The sequence below is a fragment of the Gallus gallus genome, chromosome 2 (assembly GCF_016699485.2).
Source record: "Gallus gallus isolate bGalGal1 chromosome 2, bGalGal1.mat.broiler.GRCg7b, whole genome shotgun sequence".
NCBI classification, from domain to species: domain Eukaryota; kingdom Metazoa; phylum Chordata; class Aves; order Galliformes; family Phasianidae; genus Gallus; species Gallus gallus.
The window spans coordinates 20,735,413-20,758,184 of NC_052533.1; the positions used below are offsets into that span (position 1 = coordinate 20,735,413).

Consider the following 22,772-nt stretch of genomic DNA (forward strand, 5'->3'; position numbering starts at 1 on the left):
GACTGACTGGCATTAGTGCTGTCAGTAAATATTAATTCCTTTAACAAATCCTGCTGTGCAATTTCGTAGGCAAGGACTCAATACCTTAGAAATGTAAGCACAGAACCTAGAAATAAGGAGCTAATATAAATCTAGGCAGAAAAAGAAGAAGAAGAAGAAAAAGAAAAGTAAGTGCAGTTGTGACTTTATTAGTTTGTATCGATCTAAGCTTTGTATTTGATCTATAGCACAGGCTGGAAAGTTGGATGAAGAGGAACCTGATGAGGTTCAACAATGGTATATGCAGAGTCCTACACCTGGGGAGGAATAACCTCATGCTTCCATACAAGTTAAAAGCTGACCTGCTGGAGAGGAGCTCTGCAGAGAAAGACCTGGGTATCCTAGTGGGCAACAGGTTAGCCATGAGCCAGCAGTATGCCCTTGTGGCCAAGGTGGTCAATGGTATCCTTGGGTACATTAACAAGAGCATGGCCAGCAGCACAAGGGAGGTGATCATCCCCCTCTACTCTGCCCTGGTGAGACCACACCTGGAGTACTGTGTCCAGTTCTGGGCTCCTCAGTCCAGGGAACTTCTAGAGAGAGTCCAGCGGTGGGCTGCAAAGATGACTGGGAGCATTTCCCTGACAAGGAAAGGCTGAGACATGGGACTGTTCAGCAGGGGGAAGAGAAGGCTGAGGGGAATCTTATCACTGTTTACGAATACCTAAAGTGAGGGAGTCGAATGGATGGGGCCGGACTCTTCCTAGTGGTGCCCAGTGACAGGACAACGGCAATGGGCTGGATGATCTCTACAAGTCCCTTCCAATCCATACGACTCTGTGATTCTGTTAATGTTTTGCTACGTTCCCGAGTTTAAAACGAAAGATAAGGCGACTGAGCAACGTGTACGAGGACTCGTCCCCCAAACGCCGCCATACTAACGTCTACCTCCACACATTTAAGACCCGGTGGGGGAGGAGGCGCTCTCCCTGCTGCCGCCACGCCCTCAGTGCCGTGAGAAAAGTCACAGCGCCTCTTCCCGTTTGAGGGTGGCACCCAGCGTCCTCTGAGGTGAGGCAGTACCCCTGCACAGACTTCCCGCCCTCGCGGCGGTCTCTTTTCCCCTTCCGTCCCACTGCGCTCTGTGCTCCCCTCACCCCACTTGGCGGCGCCTTCCCGCCCTCCCTCCCGCCGGGGCGGGGCTGCGTGCGCACGCGGCGGACCGTTGGTAGTGCGCGGGTCACGGCGGGCGCCCGCGGGCCGCGGAACGCCGAGGCTCGGCCTGGCCCTGCCGGGAGGAGAAGCGTGGCGAGGGGACGAGAGGTGAAGGGAGGGGGCGGCCGGGCGGTGCTGCGCCGCGCGGGGGGAGGCGCGGGGCCAGGCGCGGGGCCGGCGGCTGAGGGAGGCGTAACGGCGGTGCTGCGCCCGCAGGGCTCCGGCGGGAGGAGAGGAGGATGTGAGGCCGCGGGAAGATGAAACCCAGCGCCGCAGAGGTCGCCAACAAAGGAGCGCGTCCCCGTAAGTGGCGGAGGCCGGGGCTGCTGCCGGCGGGTGGGCCTGCGGCCGGCTTCGTTACTGCGGCAGGGTAGCGCGCCGGCTTTCCCTCTTGGCGATTTTGCCCATTCGCTTCGCTTGGTGTTGGGAATCGATCGTTAAAAGCCTGATTGGGAAGGGACGTGAGCTGGCTGCCGTCAGGCCCTGCCCCGCGCCGCCCCTCCGCCCAGGCCGAGCTGTGCCGCCATCCGCGGGGCGCACGAAGCGCCGCCACAGCGCGGCAGCGAAGGGTGGGCACCTGAGCGGAGAAACTGCTGCTGTCGCTGTATGGCGAACTGCAGGCGTTGGGTTACTCCTAGTAAGCTCTGTGCGCGTTTTTCAATGGGAATTGCAGTAATTTTTGAGGTGCCGTGGCCGTCACTTGTGTGTGCTGGGTGTAACACGGTGTTTGATCCCTTCAGAATTTCTCTTGCCTGTCTGCTCATCTGTGGCTTAAGACTTCATCCTTCTCTCTTCAGCTTCCAAATGAATTACGCTGTCCAGAGCCTCCACGTTTCCTATTTATCTGCTGCTTCTGGTTTCTCAAATTCTACCAAATTAACAGCTCTTCCTGTTTTGCTTCTATGTGTTCATAACCACTGCTGGGAGAATACAGCTGCAGTGGTGGCTTTGCTCCCTCCTGTTGAGGCAATTTCAGAGGAGAGAATGCGTGGCAGAGGGACTGTTTTGACTCTAGAAGATGCCCACTCACTCACTTCCTGAAGCAGCCCTCTTTCACGTTCTGAACTTCTCCAAAGGAGAAGTAACCAGGAGCTGGCCCACAGTCAGTGAAGACAAAAGCATTGTAAAACCACCAGTATGCCAGGCTTGGATGATTGAGCCTCCATCATAGGTTGTAAAAGGACTCCTGTAATGAATGCAAGTAGGAACAGTCACTCACACTTCAGTGCACTTATAATTCCTCAAAGTATTCCTCTTCTGTGCACTAGTTCCTTCAGAATTGCATCCCTCTATTGATTGTGTCCTCTGGTACATACAGTATTGCTTTATTTTCTACCTAACTGTTGTTTTTTGGTTTATGCCCCACAGTTCTTGTACTGGAATAAGCTATTCAGCCATTATCTCTCTGCTCTTTTTAATTTTGTTTATCTTTATTATATTTCCCCTAAATCACTTATTTTACCCACTGACATCTGTCTATGAGGTAATTCCACATGCTTTTGATCATCTTTTTTATACTTTTTTCCTCTGTCTTGGTTGTAGTACACACTTGACTCCTCATGCAACTTTTTTACTCTTAAAATGTTGCACATATTATTTAAGCGTGATGCATGAATTTATACAGTGGCATAATAAAATTGCCCAATTCATTTTCTGGTGGGTTTTGTTTTGTTTTTAGCAATTTCTGGTGGATTTGGATAGTTCTGAGTTGATCATTAGGCTTTTAATTGCAGTACCTGAAGGGGGCCTGCAGGAAAGCTGGGGAGGGTTCTTTGCAAGGACATGTAGCTACAGGACGAGGGGAAATGGCTTTAAACTGGAAGAGGGTAGATTTAGACTAGATATTAGGAAGAAATTCTTTACTGTGAGGGTGGTGAGACACTGGAGCAGGTTGTCCAGTGAGGTTGTGGATGCCCCCTCCCTGGAAGCATTCAAGGCCAGGCTGGATGGGGCTGTGAGCAGCCTGGTCTAGAGGGAGGTGTCCCTGTCTATAGCAGGGGGTTGGAACTGGATGATCTTAAAGGTCCCTTCCAAGCCAAACCATTCTATGATTCAATTGCTGTATGTTGTCTCTTAGTTTAAGGGAAAAATTCACTAGGTCAGAAAGAATGGTGGTAACTAGAATGATTCTCAAACTTTAAGCAGAATTCCTGAGTCTCAGATGGGTGCTCAAAAATTAGATAAATAGTAGGATCTTCCTCTCCTATTTTTGTTTGTTTGTTTCTTTGGCTTTTGACTTGTTTTTGTTCTGTTGCATCTATATGAATCCCCTTTTTTTTCCTAGATGAAAAAGTGAGAGGTCAGTCCTTTTCCTCTAAAACAGTGTTCTTGTGATAATCAGTGACTGTACAGGTAGTGTATGTACTGTGCTACGGAGATGGAAAATGCTTAACAAAGCGGATGAGAAAGCTGATGGCATTGTATGGCAACTGAAATAAAAAGTCCATTTTAGGACATGATTTAAAAAATAAATTGAGGGCTCTGTTATTATTTATGTCTTGTTTTTTGACATGTTTAACTTGTAGCTCTTTATTAAATGTCTTACGTTACGTGGGAGCTTGCCTTTTTTCATTTTAAAAAGAGAAGAACCCACATTTCATACAATATAATTCTTTTTAAATTGTCTTCTCTTTTGGCAGCAGATGAAATGCAAGCAAAAACAGAAAAGATAAAATCTTCCCTGAAGAATGTGAAAAAAGAAGTAGGAAAAGCAGAGAAACTGAAATATAAACCACTCACTGGGAAAGTGTTTTACCTCGATATTCCATCAAATGTGATCTCTGAAAAAATAGGGAAGGATCTTAAAGAACTAGGAGGGGTAAGTTAATGTTCAGAGACCTTTGTGAAACTGAAAGAAAATTTGCATCTGGGATGGCTATTCTGTGTACTGTGCTACTGTGTTTTAATGTTACATTTATTTTAGATATGAAGGGGTTTTACTTTTTAATGTTATTGTAATGTTTAGTATAGATAATCAGCATATCAAGAAGTTGTTTTCGTGGGGTTTTTGTTTTTACTCAGAGCTGTTCTGCTGTCTGTAGCAGTTTTTATCATAGAGGTTTGTTTTCAGCTGATGTTTCATTTACTTAGATTTTTATCCAAGTGCCAGAGTTTCAGTATTTGAGGCAAAGTGTTTCTGCAACCTCTGAGTATTTTGCCACGTGTAAACATGTTATAGCTAAAGTTCTCCTGATGAACCTGAAAGAGGATAGAGGAAGTGTTTTGCATATGTTTATGGAAAGTCTCATATTCTTTTAGCTTTGTATGAGTTATAAGATTGTCTTTTACTTGAATGATCTGATAGAGTTTGTATTCATTTAGTTGAATCATATATAAGATAGCGTTTCCCAAATTTTCAAATACATTGTATGTTTAGAGGCTACTTAACTAAAAATATAATGGGGGAATGGTTTGGCTTATGTTCTTCCTCAAGTAAGTACAGGCTGAGGCTTATAAAGGCTGAGCTGGAATACTATCACCTGGCAGAGGGAGGAGGTGTACACCCCTCTTGGCATTCAGGGCAGGTTGTGGAGAAAGAACTGAAGAAAGAGCTTTTGTGTGGTTGTTGGGCCCAAAAGGATGTAGAGAGAAACAAAAAGTTTTGAGAGATGGGCAGCGGAACATCAATTCCTCAATATCATGGTTGAAATGTGAGCTGAATAGAGGAGCAGAGTTAGGAAACAGGACCAGAGGCATGAGATGAGGTTTAAAAAACAAAAAAAATCAAACCCAACAACCCCACACTGACTTCTTGTGGGGTCTTTTTTCCTTTTTTTTTTTTTTTCTAAAGGCATTTATTTTTTAAAAGGTACTCTGGAGCTCTTTAAACAAAAAGATTTGTGTAGCTAATTCCACTTACAATCAGGATTTTAACCTTAAGGTTTTGAAGTACTCATCCTTCTACTATGAGTAAACAGCTGTGAAAGCCACATTTTTAAGAGCAATGCTTCAGCCCCTTCTGGTGGCATTATCACAAGAATGGCTGATAAGGCTTGGGTGTGGTGAGGAGCAGCAGCAGGAAGATCAGATGCTTTGTAACGTCAGCAGTCAGCTGAGATGATCAGCTCCAGCACTGGAACAGGCTGCCCAGGGAAGTGCTGGAGTCTCTGCGGGAGATATTCAAAGCCAGCAAGAAATTTTGGTGGTTAAAGTTACCTAATACTTCCATGGTCAGGTTTTTACATTTTCAGCCTTAGTATTTGACCTCAATAAGGTATTTCAGTAAATGCTTTCTCCACAGAGTATGTTAATGAAAATTAAGTATTCATATTTAAATCATAAGTTCTGTGAGCATCTTGTTAATAGTTCCTAATTCTCTCTTCTGTATGGGAAAAAAAACTACTTTGATACAAGCAAGTAATGTGAGCAGTATAAGTACTTAAGCCAGTCTGAAGTTGAATACTTGGAATTAGTTTAAGGGAAGTATGGCAATACAAGTATAAAATTTCCTTTAACCACTATAGAAAAAGGGAACTACTGAAATTGCCTGGGTGTTATTTTGGCAGTACTTCTTTTTTGACTGGAGGAATGCTGAGCAGTTGTATGAAATTAATTTCAGACAGCATCCTGACTAGTATCAAAGTCAATAAGTTGCCATAGTAGGATTTCAGGTTACACGCATCTCTCTCCATTTAGCACTGAACTAGTGTTTGTTATCCTCAGAGCAGAATTTTAGGAATTTGTATGCAAACAGTAAGGTTACAAGTCAAAGATTGAAAATAAAGCTTTTCTGTTGTGTTCTGAGGAGTACGTGCATAAATCTTCAGGTTTAGGCCCAGTGACTTCAGGATCAACTACTGCATGTGTTTCTCTGTTGGTTCAAGAGCCTCCGTGTCCTGTTTCTATAAAAGACTTGTAGAGAAGAATTGGAAGGCACAGTTTCAAGCTTGCTGCCTCTATGATTTTTGCTTTCCACACTGGTTAGCGGAGCAGATAAAAAGACTTGAAGCTATATAAGCTGGCAAGAAGTCATTAGCCAAATAAAATTGTTAACTGTACAATGATGGGTAGTGAAAGACTGAAGGGGGAAAATGGAGGAGAGTAAACATGGGGAAAATATACATTTTGTTTCAGTGAATATGAAAATGCTATTAGTTTATTCAAGCTTCTGTGCTTCTGAGAAGCATTATGAATACTGTAGGTGTGAAATGGGGTAACTATTGTGAAAATTTCATTTTTCTGTGGGTTTTGAAATTCATTGTTATATCTCCTTATAAACTGTAAATTATGTTTGCTATACATCTTTGAGCTAAGATTAGCTGAACACTTCATAACTTTTGTTAAATTACCTAGAACCTGGGTTCCTTTGAATTATTCTGTAATTTCTCAGTGCACTGAGTTCTTCTGTTTGGAAAGTATTACAGCTCAATACATCAAGAAATGGTAATAATCAAATCAAAGCAAAGTTGCTTTTTTGATTGGGATTAGAAAATCAGAGAAGTGAAACTAGAGTTTGTCACTGGTAATATATTACTACAGCTCAGTTGTCATTGTCATATATATATATTTTAAATATCTTCCTGATAATTCTGTTTTGTGAGTGTAATAGTGGATTTGTTTAGAAGCTTTGCCACTTTTTCTTCAGTGCACACAAAGCAAGAAGGGAATTACTAATCTATTGTCCTGAAGTAAGAATTTGCTTTATTTCTTTTTATTTAGAGAGTGGAGAGTTTTCTTAGCAAAGATATCAGCTATCTCGTGTCCAGTAAAAAGGAGGCAAAATTTGCACCAACTCTTGGTCAGATTTCTCCAGCTCCTAGCCCAGAAGCTGTATGTAATGGAGGAAATAGTACACCTCATCCCAGCAACCGAAAAGATCGACAGGATGGAAGTTCATTTAAGGCCGCAGATGCAGTAAGTTTCTATAATAATAATGCTGCAAAACAACTACAACCTGGGAGATGCACTATCAGAATTTTTCTCCTGTCTTGTTTCCTAATGTTGTTAATGCAAATACCCACAGAAGTAGTCTTTGATGGTAGTTCAGTGAAATAATTACAGTTGAACATTGCGTTATCAGGTTCTGTTTGTTTGGGTTTTGTTTTCTTTTAGTTCTTAGATGATTGTGTTAATTTCAGCAGTTAGTTTCTGAGTTTCTGCAGATTTACCTCAAGTCTGTTTCATTGGCAAGTTTAGTACCCTTTTTATCCTAACTGTATCCTTGACACTTACTTAAAAACATTGGTGTGGGACAGTCTATGGGTTGGTCTTTGTTGCACTGGGTGCCTGAGGTCACCTCATCTTGACGATAACCTGGATAGGTGAAGGCACGTTCATTAGGAATGTACAGAATATAGCACAAAAGGAGCTACTGATGGTAGAAAAGGCAGAGGTAATTATGGCTGAGGCTATAGGTACGTTCATGGCTGGTAGCTAAATTTAGCACAAGTTCAATTGATGAAACCTCATCTTTTGGTATATCCTGCGGGCTGCTTGTTCTCACCATCTGTCTTGATCCAGCACTTGACATTGCTTCAGCCATTCAGTGACCTGTTCTGGTTGAAAACTACTTTTTCTTTTTTCCCCTCAGAATGTATGAATCCCAACCTTGTATGAAAAATGAAAATTCATGAAAAATAACTATGAAATAAACAAAAGGAGACTATCATAGGCTTTTGCTAATATTTTTTTTTAATTTGCATTACCTTTTACTTTCTGAAATGAAATATAACTTGTTACAAATGTATTTCTGTTCTAATATAGGTACGTTTGAGCAGGGGAAAATCCTTAGCTGAAAAAGCAATCAGAGAGCAGGTAAGCTGAGTAAATCCATATGTTTGTACTTGAGGAACTTTGGTCCTGCAGTTTTGGAAAACAAGCACTAGTAAGAATGATGGTGGTCTAAGACAGGTGTCTCATGGGATGTTCAGGCAGAAACTAGGGGATTGTTCTAAGCAAAACTGTCAGATCGTGTTTTCTGGATACTTTCTGAAGAACTGAAAGCCTTATAGTCTTGTAGTCAGTATTATATTTTATCAAGATTGTAATTGTATCTAGCATTTGAGAAGTGCTTGTGAAATTGAAGTAAGTGTACAAATCCATTGTCTTCAAGTATTAGACACTAAAATATGACAGTAGAGAATGCTCTTGGGTTTGTGAAACGTTAACTGTAATCCTTTGATAGTGAAGTGCTATGACGTGCAGATGGAAAAGTCAGTTGAGGATAGTTGTAAGTATTTTGGCAGGAAGTAAATAAGCAGTCTACAGTTGGATCTCAGCTTTTGTAAGATAGTTCTTATTGCAAGATGCAGTATATTTCTATTTATGACATTTTATTTGATCTACTGCTCAAAATGAGAATTTTTTTCTTCTTTTCACAGGAATTAATCCCCTCTGGTAGCATACTGTCCAATGCTTTGAGTTGGGGAGTGAAAGTACTTCATATTGACGGTAAATATCTTTTTTTTGGTCAAGCTTAACTTGAACCAATAACATTGATTTCTTTAAACTTTGAGTTCAAAATATTAAAAATGATAAATAACTTTATACACGCAAAAATAAATTCAGCTAAATATAATTTTCTCTTTACTAGATGTTAAGCATTACATTGAACAAAAGAAGAAAGAGCTCTACCTAATCAAAAGCACAGGCAGTTCTTTTAAAGATGTGGTAAGTGGGTTTTTGCCATTTATGAAAGTTAATTTGATTAATTGAAAAAAAAAGTAGGCATATTAAATATGGCCTACTGTGATGCACACGGATTTTATTTCAATCAAGCCCTGCTCATGTTCTGTTTTTCGCTCACTGGTATGTTTTATGAATTAATTTTAAGACCGTAACCTCAATGACATCATTTGTTTTTGCAGTGTATGAATAAGTGCTGCTTTGGGAAACAGGACTGTATTTATTTCTTGATGAGCTTGATTTCTGCAAAGCTTATCACAAGTCATGATTGTCATAGGGAGACCCTCATGAATTAAAATCAAGTCTTGAGATAAAATGTGAAATAAGATTCCTGTGAATATTATGCTTTTTCTCTTTTTTCAACAGGGAAAACAAGTTACTACTCAAAAGTCAAAAAGTAAGTATTTCAATATTTGTAGAGGTTTTGCTGGACTTTCTGAATGCTTATAAATGGATCAAGCATAAAACTGTCTTCTAACTTGTAGGTCTAAGAAAGTTTATTGAAAATCAGGAGTTTGTCAAAGCATGTACATAATGAGTTCTAAAATAATGCCCATCTATTCAAGAAGTAGTTGTAAACTCACTAAATGAAGAAAGGTATTTCTCTTTGAATTTCATTTTTTCCTCCCTTTAGCAGGTAGACTGAAAAATCCATTTGTGAAGGTGGAAGATAGAAGTCGGTGAGTGTTCTGTGTGCTTTCAGTGTAGTTCTCGAACTGAGATTCATAAACGTGTAGTATGCCTTGATGGGCTTGCTGATTTTTGAAGGTCAGTCATACTGTTCCATCTCTGTGTGGTCTGTGTAGGTATCCATGTTTAGCATCTGAATTAAGTAGAAGAGATGTTAGTATGATGGGAAATGTTTGTGATGGGTAGTAGCAATGAAAAATTAATGTGTAGCTATTTATAGATCAGGAGAGGGGGATTCGTCTGGTTTATTTTCTTCCTTTGAGCCAGATGAATTAAAAGGAGGAAGCCTGGAAACTCTAAACCTTGACATCTTGCCTGTTTTTTCTTAGATCCAATCCGTGTAGCCCAAAAGGCTAATAAAGCTTTCTATATTAATAGTAATACTAATAATGATATATTAATAGTAATACTAATAGTAGTAGTTGTAACTCTTACCGTTCACCTCGAGAGACTGTAAGAAAAGTCATTATATCTTAAAACATTCCTTAAAATTAGGCTAAATGTACAGTTCAATGATTTATTACTTTAAAAAACACAAAACAACACAACTGTTAATCTAATTTCATTATCTGTTGTAGCATAAGATCTCATACTTTCAGACTTCACAATTTTTGCATTTTTCTGAGCTTGTAACTGATCAGATCTGATTGTGTAACTCCTCAGTAAGGAAAGAGGTTGCCAGAAACTGGGAGAAAAATGAATTATAACAACACGAGTGGGAATTTTGTTAGTAGGTGTAATAGACACGAGAGTAGTGGGGAGAGTGAGACAGATGCATTTTTGAGCATACAAATGTGTGTGAATTTTAACTTTATATTGAACTCTGAACATTGCAGCTGAGTGATTAATTATATGAATTTTGTCATTACCTTTTTCAAACACTTTTAATACATGCAAGTGCTGGTGTACTTGCTAGTTCTGTTATCTTTCTATGTATGTTTCTGGGCAGGAATACTACTTCCTTGAAAATTTAATGTTCAGTTTTTAGAATATTTTCAGTGATAAATTGGAAGTCTTTCAAAAAAGGGAGAAAGGGAGAAATTGATAAATGAAAAAAAAAAATTTGAGGTAGGAACTGCTATTTCTCAGGAACACGGATCTACTTTGACCCAATTTGTTATTCATTGTATTGGTTGTGCAGATCTCCACAACCTTCTGCATTACAGACAGCCATAGCTGTGGAATGTGCTTGACAGCTCTGAAAACTCTGGGCAAACTTTTTATTTTGAGGAGGTATCAAGTTTATAAGGAAGGAAGGAATTACTTTTCCTAGGTTGTTTATCTGCTTAGCATTTTTTTTTACATTACACGTGAAAGAGAAGCTTGTATTCAAAGGCCTCTCGACCTATTTATAGCTAGTAATATAAACTACTGTTTGGCTGTTTTGATGCTTCTAATGCACCTATTTTGTCTTAATACAGCTCCTACCGACCATTTTATCTACAGTTACCGAGTTTTCCATCTCTGAACTACTGTGTTCCAAAACCTTGTAGTCCATTTGAGGTGGATAAGAAGCATCCTTCTGGTCAAAAACAAACTCAGTATAAGCAAAGGTTTGTTGATCACTCGTTACTGAGGTGTACAGAGAGGAGAGAGAGGTCCTCTATAATAATTGTGAAGTCATTATTTTCTAAAAGAATTCTTCTGCTTCTTATTTCTGTAATATTTAATACTAATTTCCACTTCTTGACTGTTGGTGTTTGCTATACTGTAACTGTTGCTGTCTGTCTTTCTGTACCCTCTTTATCCTGTCTTTAGTCCTTTTTTTGGACACACAGATGCATACATCCAAAAATGCAGCGTTCTCCTATCATTGTGGGTCAGCATAAGATATTTTTTTCCTTTCTACCACTGGTTTCTTCTTTGTCCGCATCTTGGATGCCATCCAGTAAGTATTTTATAGGAAGTAAATTTCTTAAGACTTCCTGTGATGTTTGTCAGTAAAATGCTAAAAAGAAGGCACTTAAAAATTGTTAAAAGTGATATTCAGTTATTGTGCAAAATCATTGTTGCTAAGGAGCACATCTGCTTTACATGCACAATTAAATTTATGGAAATTAGATATTGCAAATGTTGCTTCATTGCTTCAAAGATGAAAACCAGATACTTAAGTTAGTTTGTCTTTCAGTAAGTGTTTATGTGATATGGTTTGACACTCAGGCTCCGAGTACTCCATTTGCAGTTAAGACATTTGATAAATCAATTTTATGATTTGAAACAACTTTTGAATATTGATTTTTCTTTTAATGGGGGAATCTAGTGTCCTTATTTTCTTTTTTCTTGCATGTATGGAGACTATAAATGTCTGACTTCAAGAACGGATTCATAGCAAAGACTAAAATATTTAAGTGAAAAGCAGCTTTGATTTACATGAAACTTTCTGTGTCTGGTAACTTTTCCTGCTGTTCTGTCCTTTGGATCTAAAACTCACTTAGGTGTGACACTTGTTTTCTCTATGAATAGCTTCTGTGTTGTCCGGATTTTGTCCAGTCTGAACTATTATTAGACTTCTGGAGGTTTTCAGGTGATGCTACAGTGATAAATGAATGTAGTAACGTAGTGCAGTAACCTTTGCAATAAGGAGGGTATTTCTGAAGGTGCCTCTTCAAAAGGGGCCTTAGGACAGCCTGTTCTCTTTAAAAACTTTCTAAAAGGAAGAGTACAATAGTCTTTTCGTATGTATAGATTAAGAAATACAATGTGTTAGTTTTCTATTTCAGGAATTGTGTTCAAATTAATATTTCTCATTAATCTTTCAATCTGGCACATGCCTGAGTTGTTCAGGTGGGGTTTTAGTTATTTCAGAGCCAGGTGATGATTGTTATTTTTTTTTTAAGAAGGAAGAGGTGAGAATGCTTGCTTGATTTATCTTTATCTGAAAGAGTAGGATGTTGTAGATGTCAGTTTTACTTGCTTTACATGTAGAAAGATTGCAATCATTCACTCTTCAGATAATAAATCTGTCTCTTTTATCTTGTGGTTTGCAAGCTTTAGTGGTTCTTAGTGATTTTTACATTTCTAAGGGAAGAGGTGAAAAGGCTAGTGCAATATTAAAAGTGGACTCTGGAATATAAACAAATGCTTGGTTGGTCTTTATATAAAACATCTATTCAGATACTTGGTGGAGTCTGACAGTATGATTTTTGACTAGACAGGGAGGTGGCACTATTCTCTTGAAGTAAAATGAAAGTAGGAACTGATGATTCTGCTTTACTGGAGGGTAGCTTAGTAGTGAATTGCACCAAACAGTAGCTCTGCCCAGGCGAGGACTCTGAAGGTCATGGAACAGATATTGGAAACCTCTTTGTGGTTTAATCTTCTGGAAGAACTTATGGTTCATTTCCTTGTATTTCCACTTAACTCGTACCTTGAAAAAGAGAACGGAATCATGTTTGATCAACATGTTCAAAAGCTGCAAATAACCAACAAGTATTCTTTACCTTTTATCAAAGAATAAAAGGTCATATATTATAGCAAATGCTTTTCTGCATCAAAAATACTGGCAGGAGATGAGATGGCAGAAGACTTTTTTTTTTTTCCCCCTAGTTTTGATTTTTATCAAACCTCCTTTTATCAGCTATACAAAGAAATTTCAACAAATACTTTGATTTGACAAGTGAGATTTGTTTTATAAGTTCAACATTGCTTAATCTGAGTCAGTGATAGTAGCAATCTGTACTAACCGAGATGTTCTATTCCACTGGGTATGCCCGTTTTGTTGGAGTAATTCATTTATTGATTTTTGAGTGCATTAATTTCTATTCTGCTTTTCCTAAACATTGACTAAGGTGGTTTAAGTAGTCTGAGAAATAAAGATGCTCTTTTTCTTAAATGACATGAATGAAAATGAATGTTTTGTAGGAGGCGTGTATAGAACTCACCTCCATATGTGACACTCATTAATTTATATCTTTTCTGTTAGCAGAAACAAAATAAACAGTGACAAGGACTATAGAACTCCTGTTCAGCTTCATCAGAAGGACAAAAAAAGGAGAGGATATTGTGAATGCTGTGGGAAGAAATATGAAGATCTACAAACTGTACGTGTGGAATGTGAAATATATTGTTTTCAAACAGTCTTAGAACAGTAGAATCAATGGTGATTTCTATTTGCTGTTTTAATGTTTTTTGTTTTTAATTATTCTAAAAGGTCTGTTGAGTATATTTTCTAAAGGGCAGCAAGTATAAGTTTTTTTTTGTCTGTTTCAATTCTTTGCTGCTTCTGGGCATGGTGGCTGAAAGCATTCATGGTTCTTGTCTCAGAGACGCTGATTGTAATATCACCTGTTTAGTGGGTGAAGGGAATGTATTGAATGTAGTTTTTCTGGATATTAGCAAGACTGCTTATACTGTTCTTCATAATATTTTTTGGAACAAATTGTCCAGTTACAACAATTATGCGGTGCAGTGGGTGAAGAACAGGCTCCAAGGGTTGTAGTGAATGGGACTGCATCTGGCTGGCAGGTGAGGTGCTGGTTGGCAGTTGGCTCAGCGTGCACAACAGTGTGCCACAGCAGCAGAGAGAGCAAACTGCACTTTGGGGTGCATTAAACACAGCATGGCCAGATGGTCAAAAAATTATTCTGATACGTTTAATACTAACATGGCCTCACCTGGAATATTTTGCACAGTTCTAGGCCCCACAGTTCAAAAAGGTTAAGATCCAAAGAAGGGCAACAAAGCAGGTTAAAAGGGCTAGATGCAATGAGGAGGATGCTAGGTATGTGAAACTTGGAGAAAAGGAGGCTGAGGAATTGACCTTATTACCTTATTACTGTCTTCAGCGTCCTGAAGATGGGAGGTGGAGAGAGAGGTGCTCATCTTTTCTCTCTGGTATCTACTGGCAGAATGTGTGGAAGTGGCTCAAAGGTGTCATGGGGAGTGTTCAGACTTTGACATTAGGAGAAAAAAAACATTTTCTTTTTTCTTTATTTTTTTTTTGCCAAAAGTGCAGTTGGGCACTTGAACGGACTTCCCAGGGAGGTGGTTGATGCCTCATGCCTATCTGTGTTTAAGTGGCATTTGGATAATGCTCTTAATGGTATCTCATAACTTTAGGTTAGCCTTGATGTAGTCTGACAGTTGGACTAAGTGATCTTTGTGAGTCCCTTTAAAATGGAAGCATTCTATTCCAGCAACAATAAATTATCAGTATTTACTTATTGCTCAATATCAGAGTATTTATTTGTATATTCATATTTGTAGCATTACTTTTATTTAATGATTACCTTTTAATTCCAGCACCTTGAAAGTGAACAGCACAAGAACTTTGCACAAAGCGCACAGTATCAAGTTGTTGATGATATAATCTCCAAGTTTGTTTATGAGTTTGTTGAATACAAGGATGATGAAAAAAGTATGAAAAGGTGAGTTGCATATTGTTAATTTTAAAACTTCTGTGAGTCAAGACATTAAATCTAAAGATACTTTAGTTATGAAATTCTGAACCTGGTATGGAGCAAATTCATATTTTTCAGTCTGATAAACATCACTGGAACTTGCAGTGTAGTAGTTTCAGAAATTAGAAGGAAAAAATGGTGCATATGGTGTCACAGGAATGTGAGGCTAGAGAGACTTTCCAGAAGCTGCTTGATCTGTCCATAACTTTCAGAAAAGCAAGTTGTCAACTATTCTGGAATATAGCTGATGGAAGGACAGCAGTGCCTGGACATTTTGCTCTAAAAACTTTCTGATATTCTTAGTAGCCTGAGATGAACAAATAATAACTTCCTCATTCAATCTGATCTCTTTACCAAGGAGGTCTAGATTTTTGTCTACAATCTATAATATTATCTCAAGGGGAAAAAACATATTATTGTGCTAAGCTTGTGTGTATATGCAATAGAATATTTACAGGTATTTGTCATTGCTTTTTATTCATTAACTTCTGTTCTTAGTAGCATAGTGACTGAGACTTACTGAAATACTAGACTGCTTGCCTTTGTGTATTTTCAAAACAGTTTCATGAGATGTAGAATGAATGGTAAAACATTGAATTCAAGTACAAGGTACTCCATTCCAGCAGAAATAATGTTTCTACCCTAAATTTCCTTTGAATGCATAAACAAAAATTGCTTTGTCGGTTTAGTTGCTTTTCTAGATCTGTTTGCGTAATGAAGTATGCTACTGTCTTTCAACTGTTTGATTGTTAATCATCATAAACAATTTAATTGTAGGATAAAATGTAGTACAGGATATTTTTCTCCTATTATTGGAAAGATAACAAGACCAGATGAGCTGAAAGAACGACTGAAAAAGCAACGCATTTCATTGAAAACTTACTCGTGGAAAGATACTACAATGCAGGCACTCAAACTGGATCGTCAGCCTGCAGAAGTACAACCAAATTCCTTGCTGGTGCCTACCCCTATTTCTGCATCTCTGTGTTCAATTCTTTACTGTCATCTGTCTCAGCCTCCAGAAGTAAGAAGTAAATTCAGAAATGATGGCGAAAATACAAGAACTGTTTGCTTCTGTGCCACAAACCTAGGACAGTCTGTAATGTCACCAAATTTCATACACCCATTTCCTCAGAAAGATGGTAAATCATATATGGAGAACTTGTGTCAAGATGGTGAGCCATTCAGTAAAGAAACACTTCAACCAGAAGTAAATAAAAAGAATTTACAGAGTGGTCAGGAAGGTGTGTGTACTTTGTGTTCTTGTACTCAAGTGGCAGATTTTAGTGAGAAGGACAAAAACTTAGCACAGCCTAAACGGAAATTAAACCATGCAGTAGTTCTACCAGCAAAATGTTTGAAAAAAACAGATGCCAATCCTACGTTTGTCGAGAAACATCGTGATTTATGTGATAATCATCAACAGATGCAGCACAATGTAGTTCTGGAGGCTGAGGTATCTGAGTCTGCTATAAACAAAGAACTTAATGAATTGGCTGCCAACACTGCACACTGTTCACCATCTGGAAAGCTGCACAGGAAAGTAAAGCTTTGCTTGGGAAGAAATAGGAGAGAAAACCGGAAACAGAATATAGAGTTGTGTGTGAAGTACGCAGATGGACTGTCTGTCCCCAAGGAGAAAAGGGCTTGCAGCTCACCAGTGCAGACTCTGCTGGAATTGTTTCAGACAAGTGAAATAAAATCTGAATTCAGAGGCTTTTCGGTTTACACTGATCATGAAGATTCAACAGGCACGGAAGATGTATGGGAAGGGCAGAACATAAACGTTGTTAGTTCGTTATTTTCCTCTTCATCCTCATCCCCGTTTGTTGGATTTTAAGGCTGCTTTATTTAATACAATGTTTTTCAAATAAACTTGCAGATTTAACATTTTATTCATGGAAATATTAATGTGTTATGTACAGATGAATTTGTTTTCAAGGGGTTTTTTTTAATGCAAGAACTTCTATATGTGTAAATATGAATAAAACCTGCTAAGAGTTTTCTTTTTCTTGAAAGCTACTGCTTTATTACAGCTAGTAAAGGGCTCTGGCCACTGGATTTTGGGTTATGTTAATTGCTAGGTAAAAGCAGTAAGCATTATGTAGCTTTTATGTTTTATGTATGTTTTTGGATAGTGTGTTTCTAAAATCATTGACTGGGCACACTGGACACAGTACATTGTAAATAACCACATTATAAATTATTGGATGGTTCACTGTAAATAAGACAGTCCATTACTTATGGACCCCAGGTGATTTTTGGAGGTTTGTTTGCTTCTCATATTCCTTCTGCTACTACTTTACTAAAGGGGGGGGGGAAGTCACCTGCTTTCCAAAAATCTCTGCTGATGTTGTTTTAGGTAGGGAGTTTATGCAGTCACAAAGAAACAACATCAGAAAAGCATGCACTGTGTTCTTCAGCTGCTCTGCCATAATTTATTCTTAGGCTAAAAGTAGATATATTGTGTATTTCAGCCAATGAAAAGCAGTAGATGTCTGACTTTTTTTAAAGCAGCAGTAGCAACCTCAAAACTGGCAATAGGTTTCTGAACAGCTTGGGCCCTTGGTTCGAGTTTGCTTTCTGCATAGCCAGCCTGTCTGACTAGCCTGGTTGGAGGCAGAATGAAGGATGTGAGTGGGAACTGGGAGGACTTTTGTAATACTTTGCATCTTTACCAGAGCTGATCTTTTTCAGGATTTCCGTGTTTGTAAATCAGTGCAAGGCGTGAACATTGAATTAGAGTAGGGGGTAATTGTGAAGCTTCATTAATAAATCTAAGTGCCTCAAGGTTTTACAAGCAAGAGCTAAACTAGCAGGAATTACTCTCGTTATTTTCTGCATGAAAGTGTAAACAAATAATTCATCTCCTGCCCATTTAACACTGTCACTCTGTTAGTGTTCTTATGATGAAACTGTGTTCTGCAGTTGTTTACAGTAGTTTGCCCTTTGGTATATGGTGTTTGCAGTGAGGGATAGGTAAAGGTTCTTGATGTGCAAGGAGTGCAATTGTGTGTCATTTCCCGTATGTTTATGTTTCCAAGTATTTTCCTTCCAAATTTAAAAAAGCATTAATACTCTTTGAAAGAGATAAATTGGGGCAGCTACTTATGAGAATGTTCGTTTGTCTCTGACTTCCAGGTCTGAAGAAAAACATGTATTTACAGGATGTGTGGCAGGGATTCTGAGAAGTGTCAGACACTGCCACAAGTACAACTAAGTTGCTAGAATAAAGGTTTAGCATTAGAAGTGCATTTTATCTGGAAGTAAATCTTTGTAGTAATCGCACATATAATTACAGTTTGAATTCCTTCTTAATAGCTAAATAAATTTCTAATGATCTCATTTTTGGATAATCTGTTGTGCTATCAGTGTATCTGATAGGCTGCTATTGGTAGCTTTTATATTCCATGCAAAAACAGTTGTTAATATTCTAATTGCTTCTCTTTTTTTATGATGATTAGAGAAACTCAGTACAATATTCCCATAGTGTCTGCAGTGTACACCTACATACAGAGTGCAGGAATAATAATTGTTGCAAAGCACACACTTTTACTGTTACAAAGAAGTGAAAGTTCTAACAGTTGGGTAGAATAGATGCTGCTTCATTTTCAAGTCTGATTGAAGTAAACCCCCTGATCTTTTACACTAGAAAAGTCCTCTTGTTTAAGTGGTGGTCTTGTGGCCCACTGACCTTTGCTGTTTTGTCTTTATAGCACTGTTTTGGCAGAGATTGTTAGAATAATCTTTGATAGGCTAAAATAGGAGGCGTGTACACATGCAGAGTTACTAAAAGCCCATGCATACAATGTACCAGTTTCAGCATAAGGATGTGTTGTAACTGATCTGTTCATACCCACTTTTTCACTTAGTTACTGTAGGACAGAGAAAAATCTTTAATTGCAGACCTAAAATAGACACAGTAGCTACAGATGGCAAACTTGGGCTAAAAATTAGCATGAAAAGAAATACAAGTGATGATACTTCTAGAGATAAGGCACTGGAAGAGGTGTGTTGTTTTGCTTTGGTTATGTGTACACTAAGCCTGGTTTGGTGTCTCTGCAGTGGGTGCCCAACTACAGGCTGTGACTTTTCTCCCTGGTGTGCGTTTATTTGGAACAGAAATGTTTCTCTTCAGGTAAATCTGTTGTGTGGCTGAGAGGGCGGAATTCCCAAGGACCTGGACTGCATTTGTGTGTGCTTGCATATGCATGTACATATAGTTAATGGTGTAGGGATTAACAACTAAAACCGTACAGCTATGTAGCGTTCTGCAGTAATTTGAGTTTCATAGTCCCAGGTAAGCCCTTAGAAGGCCACGTCCTTAAAAGATGCTCAGAAACATGCTGTAATGATTCTGTTTCTTCCTGATTTTCTTAGTATCACTTTGTTTTTCTTTCTGTTCAAAATAACCATGGATTTTCCTTCAGTACTACTTTAACATCTTAAGCCAGGAGAGGGGCTTTCTGGCTGCCATAACAGTTGAGGAAGCATCTTGCTGCTCTTGACCATGCATGACAAAGGCATCTCCCCCAAGTTCCTCTTGCTATTCTTAGGCCGTGCTTGTGAAATTTCTGGCTACAGGGCAGCAGAATTTGCAAAAGAAGGCCCTGCCTGCAGGCCATTCTTTTGCAGGTCTGCATTCCATCTTGTTACTGTGCTTCCCAACGTAGCAGTGTAGGATCTTCAAGGAGTAACATCTCTTGCTCGGCAGAAAGCTGCAGAGCACTTGGAACAAAGTGACAGCTGGGTGATGGGTAAACTGGTCTTTGTTTTGTAGACCTTTAAGTTGCAAACCATGCTGCTGGGAGAACGGAAAGCACCAGCTTACTTTTCCTACACCACCTAAGTGTCATTTTGTTGTGCTCCTGTCCACCGTTCTGAGCAATCCTGACTGCTGTCTGCCACTGTCTTTCTCTGAACCCTTCAGTGTCCTCACTGGAGTGGCTGGTTAAAGCATGCCCTACATTTCAGTTGCGATCTCTTAATTTCAGAAGACAAAAGTTGTCTGTGGGAGGAGGAATGTTCAACTTTTCATAGCATTATGCAGCTGTAATGTTCTCTAGTTGGAGTCCATGTAGTTTTTCCCACACGTCTACTCATACACTGTTGGATAATGCTCTGTTGTGTATTCCTCAAAGCCGGAAATCTAGATTTTTATCAGAATTCTAAAAATACAAAGCTATTTCTGTAGGGTTTTTTATCTTAAATTGCTGATAGAGTACTTTAGAAGTTACTGTAGTTTCCTCAAAACTTCAGGCAGTTTAAGTCATGATGGCAAATTCATGATGGCAAAGTCATTAATTCTTACTGCAGTCATTACAGCAAAGCTTAAGCTTTGCTACTGGGAGGTAATTTTCAGAAACACCCCAAATAAATTAGAAACTCAGTGTCAGCAGGGCTGTTTAGTCATGTATCATTCTTATTTGCTGCGGAAATAGCACTTAGATGTTTAATTCAACTATTAAATTATGGCATAGCATTAATTATGGCTCACAGTCTTTGGATTATGGTAAACCAGAAGCTGAATTTCTATTCATAAATCACTTTTTTTGCTTTCTTTCCCCCCCTGATCCCTTGAAATATTGGGGTACATTTTTTCAAGCCTCATTCTTCTGCAGCTGTGGTTTAGAGTGCCATCGAACGTGCTCCTTGTGTTTGCAACATAGGGGTAGAGCTATTACTGCTCATGTAAAGAAGTTGGCCTGAGTTTTCACTGTAACAGAATTCCATGGAATGTTAACTGGCAAGGCAGTGACAGCTGGAAAGTTGGCCGTGATTTGTGGATGGCCACTTCTGTGCTGAGAGAGGTCAAGTGTATGCACCCATGAGCTTGCAGTGTGAAGGTGGATGGCCTGCCCCAGCTCTGAGCAAGCCTAGGGAGATCCCAGTGTGATAGGAGGAGGTAAACAGCAGTGTTCTCTGCCTCATTTCCCAAATTCCAAAGAGTTACTGAAGAAAGATCAATAAACAATGGTTTCACTTAGAGAAGCTGTGGGGGCCCCGTGCCTGGGAGTTATTGGAGGCTGGGTGGGATGGGGCCCTGGCAGCCAAATCATGAGTGACACCAGCCCAGGGCAGGGGGTTGGGACTGCGTGGGCTTTAACTCAACCCCAGCCTGGCCAAAGCTCCCTGGGCACTGCTGGTGGCAATCAGGGTTGGTGCTACCCTGGGCCTCTCCTGTGTATACCTGCAGTGGTTCTCTGCTCAAAGGGAACATCAAGATAAAAATGATGTATGTGATGTGGCAATCCAGGAAAGGAGTCTGACTGCCCTGTGGGTCTGTATGCCTGCATTCAGGGGGGGCCTTATTGCTCTCTACACTGACATGAAAGGAGGTTGGAGTGAGCTGGGGGTTGGCCTCTTCTACCACGTAGCAGTGATAGGACAAGAGGTAGCAGCCTTAAGTTATGCCAGGGGAGGTTCAGGTTGGATATCAAGAAGAAATTATTCTCAGAAAGAGTGGAACAGGCTGCCCAGAGAGGTGGTGGAGTCACTGATCCTAGAGGTGTTTAGGGAAAGTGTAGATATAATACTTACAGACATGGGCATTACTGGTGGTAGGTGGACAGTTGGACTCAACGATCTTAGAGGTTTTGTCCAACCTTAATGATTCTGTGATTCTATGCCCACTGCCTATGTGATACATACCCCATGTCATGAGTCCTCACAAAGCTACTGCCTACAGGGCTGTTGTATAGGTACCAGTGGGGACTGTTCTCATCTTACAAGCAACTAGAGGGTGGTTGGCTGCAGCCCCAGATGTAAGGATCTGTAATTTCTGAAAAAGGATGGAAATGCTGTATTACAGTACTGCTTTTTATCTCTACAAATTGTTCTCGTTTTCTTGTCCCACCTCACCCTCGGTTCTCAGGGTGCCTTGCTGGAGGAACGTGTGCCCAGTGTGTGCTGTTTGAGCAACGAGGACTCAATGGATACCTTGAGGTGACACTCTTTCCCGCACAGTCCAGATGCAATTAAAATGCTTTGCTCCCAGCTTCAGTTTGGTGGGCCCTTGCTTTATCTGTGTTTATAGGCGGAAAACACACAGAGGAGGTGGATTTCTTTCTTCCACGCCGTAATTGCTTCCCTTCACACGACGAGCTGTGGCAGTAAAGCAGCCGGGCCCGGGATGTTGACGTTCCGCGGGTGCCTCAGCGCTGCGCGGGCCGAGAGCCGAGGGAGGAGCGGGTGCGGCGGGGGTGCGGGACGCTGCGCTGCCCTGTGGTGCGGGAGAGCGCGGAGCGACGTGAAGTGAGGGACCCCGCGCTGAAATCCTGTTAAACTCTAACAGGGGAGAAAGCGGGGAGGGAGCGGGAATTTAAGAAGGAAGGAAAAAAGGTCATGAGGGGTGGGGAGGGGGGAAAGGTTTGCTCCGGTAAGGTGCAGCGCTGAGCTGGGCTGGAGGCAGCGGTCGATGAGGGGGAGAGGAGGCGCGGGGCGGGGAGCGGCGGGCGCCTAACGCCGCGGGGCTCCCGCAGCCGCCCCCGGGCGGGGGCTCCCGGCTGCGGAGCTCCCTCCGCGCGCTCTCCCGCCGCCGCCTACATTTCCCAGCACTTCCCTCTGCCGAGCGGGCTGCGGGAGCCGCGCCGGCTGTCGCCATCCTCGCGGGGGGCTCGGCGCGGAGCGGGGCGGAGCTCGGCAGCTCCGGCCCCGCGGCAGCCGCGGCCCCGCAGCCGCCCCCCCCCCCCACCCCTCCGCCCGCCCCGGTGCAGGCGCGGAGCCGGCGGCGCAGGGCGGCGGCAGACGGCGCGGAGCTGGCAGCGCCATGCGGGCTGCCGCCTGCCTCCTCTCGCTGGCGCTCTGCGCCCTGCCCGCTGCCTCAGGTGAGCGCCGGGGCCGGGGGGATGCGGGCCGAGGGCCGCC

General features: G+C 40.8%; 3 protein-coding genes across 44 annotated transcripts in view; 2 read left to right on the plus strand and 1 right to left on the minus strand.

Annotated features, from left to right (window-relative positions):
- Nucleotides 1-1,356, minus strand: part of SLC25A40 (solute carrier family 25 member 40) — a 14,885-nt gene extending 13,529 nt beyond the window's left edge. For 8 of the 10 annotated variants that reach the window (XM_040695705.2, XM_040695703.2, XM_040695707.2 and 5 more), the window contains exon 1: nucleotides 704-1,356. The gene's annotated coding sequence lies outside the window, so the exon portion shown is untranslated. The remainder of the gene's footprint in view (nucleotides 1-703) is intronic. The other 2 variants (XM_040695701.2, XM_040695702.2) reach the window with 2 other exon arrangements.
- Nucleotides 1,025-16,801, plus strand: DBF4 (DBF4 zinc finger). Of its 20 annotated transcripts, none has more exons than XM_025148407.3 (13): nucleotides 1,025-1,050; nucleotides 1,411-1,497; nucleotides 3,834-4,012; nucleotides 6,853-7,047; nucleotides 7,897-7,947; nucleotides 8,514-8,583; nucleotides 8,726-8,802; nucleotides 9,184-9,214; nucleotides 9,452-9,497; nucleotides 10,929-11,060; nucleotides 13,430-13,547; nucleotides 14,749-14,873; nucleotides 15,684-16,801. In XM_025148407.3, the coding sequence occupies exons 2-13, from the start codon at nucleotides 1,452-1,454 to the stop codon at nucleotides 16,744-16,746; spliced, it is 2,133 nt and encodes a 710-aa protein (XP_025004175.1). In that variant the 5' UTR covers nucleotides 1,025-1,050; nucleotides 1,411-1,451; the 3' UTR covers nucleotides 16,747-16,801. The 20 variants fall into 20 exon arrangements, with proteins under 20 accessions (XP_025004175.1, XP_040551627.1, XP_025004176.1 ...); XM_040695693.2 differs by having other exon boundaries at nucleotides 13,433-13,547; XM_025148408.3 differs by having other exon boundaries at nucleotides 3,837-4,012.
- Nucleotides 16,802-22,605: 5,804 nt separating this feature from the next.
- Nucleotides 22,606-22,772, plus strand: part of ADAM22 (ADAM metallopeptidase domain 22) — a 130,894-nt gene continuing 130,727 nt past the window's right edge. For all 14 annotated transcript variants that reach the window (XM_025148403.3, XM_025148405.3, XM_025148406.3 and 11 more), the window contains exon 1: nucleotides 22,606-22,732. In XM_025148403.3, coding sequence (XP_025004171.1) covers nucleotides 22,675-22,732 — 58 coding nt within the window. In that variant the 5' untranslated portion in view covers nucleotides 22,606-22,674. The remainder of the gene's footprint in view (nucleotides 22,733-22,772) is intronic.

Bases quoted from the DNA above. Each gene is read 5' to 3' on its own strand.
- DBF4 (XM_025148407.3), top strand. From the start codon at position 1,452: ATGAAACCCAGCGCCGCAGAGGTCGCCAACAAAGGAGCGCGTCCCC. The intron at 8,584-8,725 runs GTAAATATCTTT...TCTCTTTACTAG, and splicing joins GAAAGTACTTCATATTGACG to ATGTTAAGCATTACATTGAA. The intron at 9,215-9,451 runs GTAAGTATTTCA...TCCTCCCTTTAG, and splicing joins TACTACTCAAAAGTCAAAAA to CAGGTAGACTGAAAAATCCA.